This window comes from Ceratosolen solmsi, unplaced genomic scaffold, assembly GCF_000503995.2.
Source record: "Ceratosolen solmsi marchali unplaced genomic scaffold, CerSol_1.0 scaffold56, whole genome shotgun sequence".
Classification (NCBI taxonomy): domain Eukaryota; kingdom Metazoa; phylum Arthropoda; class Insecta; order Hymenoptera; family Agaonidae; genus Ceratosolen; species Ceratosolen solmsi.
The window spans coordinates 3,235,514-3,247,084 of NW_011948425.1; the positions used below are offsets into that span (position 1 = coordinate 3,235,514).

The 11,571-nt window shown below is 46.8% G+C and overlaps 1 protein-coding gene across 1 annotated transcript in view; it reads right to left on the minus strand.

Annotated features, from left to right (window-relative positions):
- Window positions 1-5,551: 5,551 nt before the first annotated feature.
- LOC105362822 (growth arrest-specific protein 1) overlaps window positions 5,552-11,571 on the minus strand; it is a 13,658-nt gene continuing 7,638 nt past the window's right edge. The window contains exons 2-5 of the mRNA XM_011500319.1: window positions 10,805-11,169; window positions 9,963-10,174; window positions 7,933-8,264; window positions 5,552-5,843 (exon numbers count right to left, since the gene is read on the minus strand). Of these exons, the coding sequence (XP_011498621.1) occupies window positions 5,839-5,843; window positions 7,933-8,264; window positions 9,963-10,174; window positions 10,805-11,161 (906 nt within the window). The 5' untranslated portion in view covers window positions 11,162-11,169 and the 3' untranslated portion in view covers window positions 5,552-5,838. The remainder of the gene's footprint in view (window positions 5,844-7,932; window positions 8,265-9,962; window positions 10,175-10,804; window positions 11,170-11,571) is intronic.

Consider the following 11,571-nt stretch of genomic DNA (forward strand, 5'->3'; position numbering starts at 1 on the left):
CTTATCCACGGATAGCCGTAGGAAATTTGTACACCAGGCGCGTCCTTGTTAGTTATTTACATGAGCCCGGAGGCTCTATAACTGTATACCTCGAGCTCCTGTTCGGGACCTTGGGTCGTCCGAAAACCTTACCTGCTGCCTCCTTTTACAAAGTACGATGAGGCGGTTATCGCGCGACAAATAAATCCTCGCTCTGTCACCTCGGGGATTCCAAATAGTTCGCCCGAGTCGACTGATCGTACCAGGCCCTTTTCCTTATTAGTTAAAACCGCTCGCGCTTTTCGCCCGTGTCCGACTTTTCCTACCAGCAGCCGCCCTAATTAATCGATTGTTGTGTGCCGTTATTGTTGCCCCCGTGGCGTTGTTGTGTATACACGCAGTGCCAGCATCCTGCATCCCTTCCTCGTCCATTGAAGAAACATGCTGGTTGCAACTCCTGTCGCTCGTTTTATTATGTTAGTGGTGGCTCGAGCGGGCCCAAACGTTGCAATAACCCTTTCCCTTTTTTATTCGCAACGGCCTCGCTCGCCGCTCGACGACTCATCGCATAATATGTTGTGCAGAGTAATGGACGCGATACTTTGAAGCCTCATTATCGACATAATTTAGAAGATTTTCATTGAGCTGCCATTGTTGCACCCTGATTTAAGTCGGCCACGTTAAAAGTCCTCACGGACAATTCTGACGGGTTTAGTCGGCATTTTTAAAGGTCCATTTCCCCGGCGTGGCATTGCTATTTCTCCATCGACGACGACACATTATATTCTTCAGCTACTCCGTCCACTCGTATAATTAAGCGTCATTGAATCCCTAAATTCCCAAGGCTTTTCGGGAAATGATTTAAGGAAGTGTGGACCGTCGACGCGAATACCATCTTTAAATTATCGATATATCATATTTCGGCGCCAATATCCCTTAATCTACGAATCTGTCCGGCATCTTTGTCCCTTCCCCACTTACCCCATCCCATACCAACATCGCCGACAATCGCAATCGTTCATTTATCTCAGCTTCTTTCGAATGTGTTCGCGTAATTTTACAAAATTACATCTTTAAATTGCTCGCAGCTGAAGACGCGATATTACGTAATTTGCTCTATCTACGCGCTTCGAAGGGTCCAAGCGAGGCAAAAGCCAACCGAAATTCACTCATCGATTTTATAATTTTGCAAAATTCCCATAAATATGAGCGCTTGTCGATAATTCATTAGGCAGCAGATCATCCAAAATAAAGGAAAAAAGGTAGTTGTCTCGTTTTTTCGTATTTTCACCGAGAGAAAGAGAAAAGAAAAAATGAAAGGAAAAAAAGTGAAAAAGAGAGAGAAAAAGAAACGTGAAAAAGTGAAAAACCGGTTACTCGAGCAGGTGGTTAGAATGCTTTCCTCTTTTTTTTTCCTCTCTCTCTCTCTCTCTCTCTCTCTCTCTCTCTATCTATCTATCTATCTCTCTCTTCTTTTTCTTTACTTTATCCTTTTCTTTTCTTTTCTTTTCTTTTCCCTTAACCCCCTACCCTCCCCACTCGCCCCAAATCCCAGCAACCATCACCCCAATAACCCCACCTCGTTCTCCATTTTTCATCTAAAATTGAAGTATTCATCGAAGAAGAAGAGAATTTACTGTTTATTGGGTAATGATTGCTTTTAACGTCCAAGAGACTTCGGCGAGCGCAATATTGTTCCGTGGCCAACGACTCCTCGCCCAATGAGACAGCGGCGAGGACACTCTCGAGGTGCACGTTATTACATCGTGGGACTGTCGCTGTCGCATCGCGATTCCTTCACGACACGAACGGCACCGACGAGTGACGGTTGAGGAGGAGGAGGAGGAGTAGAAGGAGGAGGAGGAGGGAGGGGGGCGCATTTAAACGATTGTTACGAAACGCCTAATCGTCGCGCCTCGAACCCGCTCGAGCTATCACCCGACGACCGTGATTAATTAACGTGTCCGAAGGTACACGAGTGCCTCGCGGTAGAGCGCGGAAGAGCCGCGCGAGTGTCCGGGAGGTCGTTAATGGCGCTTCCGCAATTACGGCTCCGAGCCATTGGCTCGGCCGTGCTCCAATAAGCCAGGCCATTTCCTCCCAGGGCGATCGACGTTTCCACGAGCTCGTCGTCGTCGGTTTTCCCGTTCGCCCTCTCCTTATCTGCATCGCTGCTACTCACCTATCCTCGTCCCCCTCTCCCTCCCCCGTCAACCCACCCGCCCCATTCGCCATAACCACGGTCACCACCCCCAACCACCCGCGTTTCGGCGGCCCTCCGCGCGGATAATGGGGACCAAGAGGGAGCGCAAAGAGTGCCGAAGGTCGCCGTAAGAAAGAGAGAGAGAGAGAGAGAGAGAGAGAGAGAGAGTGAGTGCCACCGGCGCGACGTCGTGTGTGGCCGAGGCCGCGCGCGCAAACCGACCGACCGAGGGAGAAAGAGAGAACAGCTGCTCGCTCTCCTTCGTTCTCCTGCTCTTCGCTCTCACCGGCCGAGCAGACGAAGACGAGCCGCGGAAGAGATCCGCGATGCCCCGGATTTTTATCTACGAGCCCGGCCTCCCTTCCTCCACCCCTCCCACCCTCGCCACCCAGGCGCTTCCTCGACCTCCTCGCCCATTCGCCCCTTACTCCTACTTCCTTTACCGACTTCGGCCTTCCTTTACGTCTTATTATGATTATTCTTCCTAAGTCTCTTTTTTTCACTCTTACGCCTGGACGTTACAGGGAGCATATAACAGACACCACCGCTCGCTCCCACACGAACCGCGCGCTTTTCTTCCTCCCCGTATCGCATTTTCCATCGGGCTGTTGTTGCGGATGCCCTCGTGGCCCAGCCATTTTCAACTCCTCGCTACGACTAGCCCCACGTCGCCGCTCTACACTCCGCGGCTCTTCCTCTCTCACCCTTCCTCGTCCGTCCCACGACGGTCCTGTTCTTCGACGGACCGATGCTCGTGGCCATGCAAATACTCGCTGCTTCCGCTAAGTCGGTGTTGGCTCGAGGCAAACCAACCGCAGCGTATCCCCATATCCGGGTTAAGCTTGGCAATTTGTCGAGGACTAATCTTACGTCGCATCAACATCAAGGATGCCCTCGGTGTGTGCTACGTCGTTACGCCCTATCTTTTGTTTTTAATAACGGGTTGGCGGGGCGGGGGGCGGGGGTGTTGGTTGGTTGGGGGGGGGGGCTCTCTCCTTCCGACTCGGCATCGGACTCCTCCGACACTGGACATACGTTTTTCCTCGCCCGAAGCGGATGATTCGATCATGCGCGGGTGCTAGTACACCTACTCGGTCTCTTTAAATGTCGTGGGAGAAATGTGAACGATAAGAACGTTCGAATGAGAATTAATTGCGAAGAAGTCCGTTGCTCGATTGGTAGTGCAAACCTCTCCCTCTTATATTATTCACAAAAATTAATAATAATACATTAATAGACGTTATTGCTTTTGTTTATGCTTTACTTCTTTTTTTTTCTTTTCTTCATCTTTTTCCTTCCTTCTGATCTTTCGTTCGTATAATATTAGATTTTATTTCATGCGATTTTTTTTATAAAATTTATATACACAAGCCAACATGACATATCGGACATATTTACACAATTATACGGCTCATCGGCGAGTATACGCATTTGTTGTTGTTGCTGTTGTTGTTGTTGTTATTGTTGACGTCGCTGCTGTTGCTGCTGCTACAGCAATTACTGCTACTATTGCTATTGTTCCTGTCGTTTCTATTATTGTTGTTTTTGTTGTCGTCGTCGTCGTCGTCGTCATTGTTGTTGTTTTTGTTTTTGTTTTTGTATTCTGACGGCGGTTGGGGGGGGGGTAAGGTTTGTCCTTGTAAACGAAAAAAGATTACAGTTAAATGCTTATGCACGTATGCGTAATATTTTTCTAATCGAGTGCTCGTGCCTTTCGAATCTTAATTTTCAATCATTATGTACGCTTAGTCCTCCAGTTTTAAAGCCACAGCTTATTAAATCATTGCGCTTTACAAACAAATCAATAACGCAAGCGCTTAAATAAAGCAACGAAAACTTAAAACAAAACAATCTTTATAAAAGATATTAATTTAATATTGAGACACTTGTTGCTGCTTATTAGCATTGAGACTGGATTTGAGGAAAATGGAAGATACGAAGCGACCTGCAGCTGCACATCGCGTCGATCCGCTACAAAATAGAAATCTTCACGCGGTGTACAAAAATCGATAAAGCGATATTAGGAACACATTTCATGTCATGGCGGAAAGCGACTGGTTAGATTGCTTGTCCTGTTTTAATAGTACGTCATTCGAAGGTATCAATCCAATTCAGTTTACGCACAATATAGATATAAAAATATTTTATTCATCCGAAACTTGAGTTTCCATAACACTTTGCAAAGTGCGACATTCCGACGAATATCTCTCTTCATATATACGTATATATAAGCACCCACCCATCTACAAACACACGCCCACAAACACGCGCACACACGCCCACATAATTATTTATTCATATATATATATATATATATATATATATATATATATATATATTTATTTATTTATTTATTTATTTATACTTTCTATGTATGTTTGTTAAATCTATAAAATTGAGTTAAACAGGTTTTGACCAACGCGCACGATTATGTCGCCCGAATATTCCACGCGTAACAGCCTAACCTTTGACCTTTGTAAAATGATCCGATTTCTCAAATCGGCTCTAAAAATTAATTTACAATAATAAAACCAGTCCCCAGTCATAGGTAATAGCTGTTACACGTCATAATACATTGGTGCTCCGTCCCAAGGAAGAAGAATAATACGCAACAAAATATTCAACGCTTTAGAAACTAAAAAAAAAAAAATCCAATACACGAGAACAATAACCTCAAATATTTAAAATAATAAAATAACAAAAAACATAAAAGGAATAGAGTGAGAGAACGAGAGAGATGAGAGCGATGAGAGAAATGAGAGAGATGAGAGAGATGAGAGAGAGAGAGAGAGAGAGAGAGAGAGATAAGATCCCGGATTCCTTTTGAGTATTTTCAATCATCGGGTTGTCAATCCCACCAACGTACCACGTTAACATTTATGAGAATTAAACAATTGGCAAGTAGAATTACAATGTAGAGTACGAATAGTATTAATAATAAAAACGAGTGGCAAAAATGATTTGATTACACGTAGAACGATTGCCTCACCTCTCGCCACGTAAATCCATACACACACGACATAAATTACTATAAGATAATTGCTACAAGCCATAATCTCCATAATTAATCTACATTGCGAAACGGAAGTGGTCGTCGCATTCTTAGGTTCGTTTTTCCTCGAGGCCTCGCGTGCAGCCACTCGCTCGCTCTCTCCATCTCTTTTAACTCGTTTCTCTCTCGCCGCGAACTCTCTTGCCGTCCCTCCACCCTCTAGCCACGCCGTTCGCGATCTATCTCTCTATCTTTCTCGCTCCGTACATCGCCCTCTCTCTCTCTCTCTCTCCCTCTCTCTCTCCCTCTTTCTCTCACTCTCGCTCTCGCTCTCTCGCTCTCTCGCTAGCTCTCTCGCTCTCTCGCTAGTTCTCTCGCTCTCTCGCTCAGTCTCGATCTCAGTTGTGCTCGGGCTCCGTGTGCCGAGCGCCGCGTCGTCGCCCGGATTTTTCTTCGGGTGCATCTCGCTGATATTTCTTTGCTCTGAGTTCGCGCACCGAAGATGTTGAGTGGATGCGTTTGTCACTCTTGATTTGGAGGATGATGGGGCCAGATATCGAGCGAGGAGCTGCTCTCGCCGCAGGTATAAACATTTACGGAGTCTTTGGTCGTTCACTCGCAAAATACTGTTCCGGACGTTCGTGTTGGGAGCTTACGCTTGTCGTCATTCTGAAACAAAACAGGGGAGAAGATCGTTTTATGGTGTGCCATCACATTGGTAGGGGGAAGTGAGGGGGATAGGCGAGCGAGCGATGAGGTCTTGCGCACTCTCGCCTCTCTATCTATCTATCTATCTATCTGTCTATCTGTCTATCTGTCTGTCTGTCTGTCTGTCTGTCTGTCTCTGTGTGTCTATCCAGCTATCTCTCTCTCTCTCTCTCTCTCTCTATTTCTTCTCCTCTCACCAACTCGTTAGCTTTTGCGTTTTTGGTAGAGCGAGGTGCGGTACGTTTGAAAGGGGAGAAACCGTTACGGTTGGAAAACCTTTCGGCTCTTGCCGTGCTTTCTCCTTTTAGAAACAATGATATATGACACGCGGCATTGCCTCTCCCAAACATTACGGTTATTGCGACCAAATGTGCCTTTGAAGCCGATAATTAACCCCCTATTGTCGAGAAAAAACTATTTTCAGTCCCTTACTGACAGCATCTCTCTAAATGCTCTTTAACCTTTCTTTCCTCGTAATTCAACGCCGCGCTCGTCCAAAACTATGTTTGTTCAAATCCGCCTTTTAAATGCTATAAGTCATTGAACGTAAATTATAATATCGTTACAGTTTGTTAAACAAGAATGGTCAATTGAAGGGAGAGCGAGAAGGAGGAAAGTTTGGTAAATATTGTGAAATCGAATCGTCGCTATTAAACTGGTAGAATAGCACGGGAGGATTGTCAGATTTTACATTAATCCGTCCTTTCAAAATCACTTTCTTATTAACAAAATTTCTTACGTTGTTGCCTGCTAAATAATATAATAAAATACAGCCTCTCGACGTTTATTTTTTAACAATAATACGAGATAAAGTCAAAATGTTGATTGATAATAGAAGAGAGAAATTGAATGATATTTTTTTCAATGGAAATTCAATGTTGGAAGAGCCAACATTAAGGATAGACATTTTATGAGGAAATGTTTTCGGAAATTTAAAATTCACTAATAGTAGTGAAGTAGTGATTGTATTGATAGTATTAGTATTATGTTGTTGTTGTCGTCGTCGTCGTTGTCGTCGTTGTCGTCGTCGTCGTTGTCGTCGTTGTCGTCGTTGTGGTCGTCGTCGGCGTTGTTGCTGTTGTGATGGTCGTCGTGGTCGTTGCTGTTGTTGTTTTCGTCGTAGCAGTAGCAGTGGTAACGGTTGGTAGTAGTAGCAGTGATGGTAGTAGAGATGAACGAAGAAGATGGATAGAAAGGAAAAAGATGCAGAGGAAAAAACGAAAAGCCGATAAAAACTCCAACAAAGTTCCAACGAAGCCGAGCGATCTATTCCCGCCTCTTTTCTCTTTCTCTTTAGGCTGCAGCGCGCAGAGTCTGGGCTCACTCGGCTCGACGTTTCTCCTAATATGTCCCTTCCGGTCAGGTCTACAGATATATACTAGGGGCCCGGGCCCCCGGGGCCTTTTCCTCCCTCCTAAAGCATTCTAAATGTACCGATAATCCGTTTCGACCGCTTCGTCGCTCGTTCACGTCGGCCAATAAAAATGGTGCCGCCGTTACTGCTGCCGCTGGCTGGGGCTGCCGTTACACGTCGCCGCTGCGCGTCCTTAAGGCCCCAGCGTCGCGAATTCTAACCTCATCCCGAACTCCGAATTTATTAGAAGGCTCTGAAGATTAAAGCCAGCCAACTCCACACACTTTGCCCGAGCAATTTTAATATCGTGTCTGACGCGGAGCTAACGGCCGCTAATTCCCGTCGCGGCGACATTTCAATCGACAACCGGCCACTTTGGAGTTGGAGCGACCAGTTGGCCAAAAATGCCCATAATTCAAGGGGATACCTCCCGCGGATAAGGGGAATCCTACGATTGATAGCGAGACAAAGCCTCCCTGATAATTCACGATTTGACGAGGCCGATTGCGAGGCCTTTTAAGTTAAAAGCCGCTTAGTCGGGGCGCGCGGATGATTAGCTAAAAAGGATTTTTAATAGCCGAGGAGGAGGTCGCCCTTGGGGTTCCAGTTACCAAGGCCGCGGACAAGCCTAAATGCCGGAGGAGCTACCGGCGGCGAAAGTAAGGATCGACGACTATGCGGCCCGCTCGAGCCTACCTTCTCGTGCCATGGAGCGGAGCTGGAGCACGAGGCCGAGGAGAAGTATCGCCCAGGATGCGCTGGGTCTCGTGGGCCCGCCCCGGCTCGGGATCCTGTTTGTCCGTGGATCACCGGAGCTCCCGGGGCCCCCCCCGCCGCTCGAACCCCCGGCACCGAACTGCTGCTCCTCGTGGTAGTTATGATGCTGCTGGGGTGGCTTGTTGAAGCAGAGCTCGTCCATGTTGCGGTGTATGGCGTTGCAGTCGTACTCCTCGGCGCCGTCGCAGAAGCACGTGTTTAGCTTGGCCGCCTTCTCCTGCCGGCGCAGGATGTTCATCGAGTTGCGGCAGCTGCACGACAGAACGCCAACGGCATTAATCGATTGTGATTTCTCTCTCTCTCTCTCTCTCTCTCTCTCTCTCTCTTTTTTTCAATCCCTCTGACTCTCCAGATCCGCCTTCCCATCCCTCCCGCCCCACCCCGCCCCGTAATCGTTTCTTTTACTCGCTGACCACCCCGTCCCACGTACGCGTACGCATCGCTCGTCCGGCTGATGGATCCCTTACGTCGTCCTGGCGCTTCGTAAGCGAGACGCCGAACATCGGGTTCGTACGAAAAAACATGATGTGATTTTAATGCGATTATAATAAAGCAGCGATTACTTGTCGATTACCAAGCCACGAGTAAACATCGAAATACTTCCACACTAATATCCGCCTTCGTCCCAACGGGTCTACCAACCCAACAGACAATTAAGAAAGAAATAAGCCATCATCGCTAATACTTATGCGTTTATATACCGTAATTTCATGCAATATCTCTAACTCTCATTTATTCCATAAAGTCCTTAAAGTCCTTTTTTTATTTCGACGAACAACTGCGTTCGTTAAAACAGTATTATTATTATTATTCTTATTGTTATTACTGCAATTATACATATATAAATGTATATATATATATATATATATATATGATCTGATCTGATAATGAGGGTCAGGAAGTGGTAAAAGTCGAGAGAATGAGACGCCTCTTTTTTTCAAGGATTTATTAATGAAAAATAGAAAGTCCCGTGTAATTGGTGAAATTTGGCGAATGGTGGCTAAAAGTTTTTTTTTTCAACTTTAAATAATATCAGCACGAGGCAATAAAGTAACGCTAAGCTTTCGAAAGCAAGAAAAAAGTCGAGAAAACTTAAGAAAATATTGTCATCTTCTCTTTAAATAATTGAAAAATCTTTGAAAAACAATGCAAAAAAAAAAAAAAAAAAAAAGAAAAAGAATGAAAAAAAGAAAAAACCCTTACACACTCGTTGTCATAATGCAATTAGCTAATTACGTTTTTAGGAATGATATAAATGTACAAGGCACACTTAAGTCGATTATAGCTAGTAAAAATGTGCAGCTTCCCAAAGATGCAGCGCATTCGCATATGTCAGGTAACATTTATAGCGGCCATGAAACTTTAAGTCTGCATGAATGCGCAGACGCATTATTGTCGGCGATTTAATTCGAGTAATTTCATTGAAAATCCACGCAATAAAGCCACAGGATACGTACACGTTAATATTATTTGCTCGTTACATTAAAGCTTCATCTCTCTGCTTTTATTTCTTCTCATTTCTCCTTTTTCGTTATAATACACTAATTATCAATGTTAATTATAATTAAATTTAATATCGATAGTCGTTGAAATAGTTATGATCGACGACCTCGAGTCTCTGGAATCCTCGTTAAAGTATGAGGAACCTTACGGATATTTCAATATATGAATAGAATGTACGATATCAGCGATAAGTGCGATGGATCGCCAATAAAAGTGGCGCGCGCGCGTAAGGTGAGCGAGTGAAGGCTTTTAAAGAAACTTTAATAATCTCTAAGCGACATATCGAAAAAGCAAGGATCATTAACCGGGAGTGTGAGGAAGCTACACGTTCGGACAATGATATAGGATTGTCACGAGGTGAACGAAGAGAAGCAATTTTACGGGAAAGAAGGTGGTGTCGAGCCTCCCTTTAGCCAGTTAGCCGCGGCCGTTTTTTTTTTCCTTACCGCTTGGTGCACTTCTTGCCGAGGAACATGCGCTTACAGTTCTCGTTGTAGTACTGAAGCGCGGTCGAGCAGAGGACGTCGGCGTTGCAGATGGAGGTGGCCGCGCGGCAAGAGAGCCTCGTGCGGTTCATCATCGTGGTGACGGAGGCCCGGCAGATTTCCACCTGCGACTTTGGCAGCGTGCACAGCACGTCGTCCTTGGCGCAGTCGCACTGTAACGGGCCAATAATAGTACATCGTTAATTGATCCACGTCGCTCGCGTGCTCCACGTCGATATTCTTGCCCCCGTGGGCTACGTCGATAAATAGAATAATTATATAACGATACCGATGCGCGACCTCTTGATCCGTTCTTACTCTCCCACCAGCTCTTCTTCTCGGGTTGCTCGATGTCCGTGGTGGTGCTCGGGTGCGCGATAACGGACACGGGGGACTCCTTAATTGGGATTGTTTGGCGAAGCCGCGGTTAAGTTTGCAATGGTCGAGCGACGTGGTAGGACACGTCCTTCGCGCTGAGGTCGTTTATGCGTGACTCTTCGCTCAAGGGACCCCGAGATGAAGGTGGTTGCGAAGCGAGTGGCCCACGGACCATTCGGTCAGGGATTTCGCGTACATCGGCAACCAATAAATTAAAAATCATCAAGTATTAAATTTACTGGCTTTGGCCCCTTTTTAACCGGCGTATCGATAGTTTTACGACGGTATCCGATTGGCCGATACAAACACAAGCAAACTCGAAGCGACCTTGGAAGGCTCCGCGGGCTATTATTATACAGCCGAGGAGGAGCTAAGCCAGGAGCGGCATTAGGGAACGTGGTAACGATCTTGCCTCGGTCGCTTACCGTCATGAGCTCCTTGCCCTGGTCGGTGCTCATGAGACCGATGAGCGCGTACTGGCAGATCTCCGGGCAGTCGCTAACGTCACCTTGGAGCTGGGAGGCACAATGAGTGAGGTAGAACTGCAGGGCCCGTCCGCAGCCGGTGCGGAAGGCGCACTTGAGCCGTGCCTCGTTGCAGGGCATCGTCGCGTTCCTGGGGGGCTCGTCCTCGGTGGCGTTCATCGCCGGGACGATGACCGCAAGGGCCGTGGATGGCAGCTTCGCAGCTCGTGCGCCGTGTCCGAGGAGCGCGAGGGCGAGCAGCAGCCAGATTGTTAGGAGCCTCGTGTCTAGCCATGACGACGCGTCGCGCCGAGACATATTATATCCTGCGAACGTAGAGCGAGCTTTTGTTTATGGGTTGGAGGGTTTCATTTGCGCGATTATAGGGGCCAACGCCGCCGATCCTTCGTGCCTCGTCGAGTCTCCGGGGCTAGCGGTGGCGCGACTGGGTGGTGCAGGAGGATGACGATTAGTGGGTGGGGGTTTGTAGGAGGTGAGTGAGCGAGCGAATGAAAGTTATAAGTAGTTGGGGGTTGGGGCGGGATGTGCAAGAAGAGAGAGAACGAGGAGGACCGATCGACATCCGAGCGACGTAGTCTATCGTGCGATCGCTTCATTCGTACACTGAGACTCGGTCCTTGCGCCGGAAACTGGATACTTTTTGTCCCTGCTGACGTTTAATATTTTTCGCGACTGCCTGCGCACCAAGCGCGCACACACACACACTC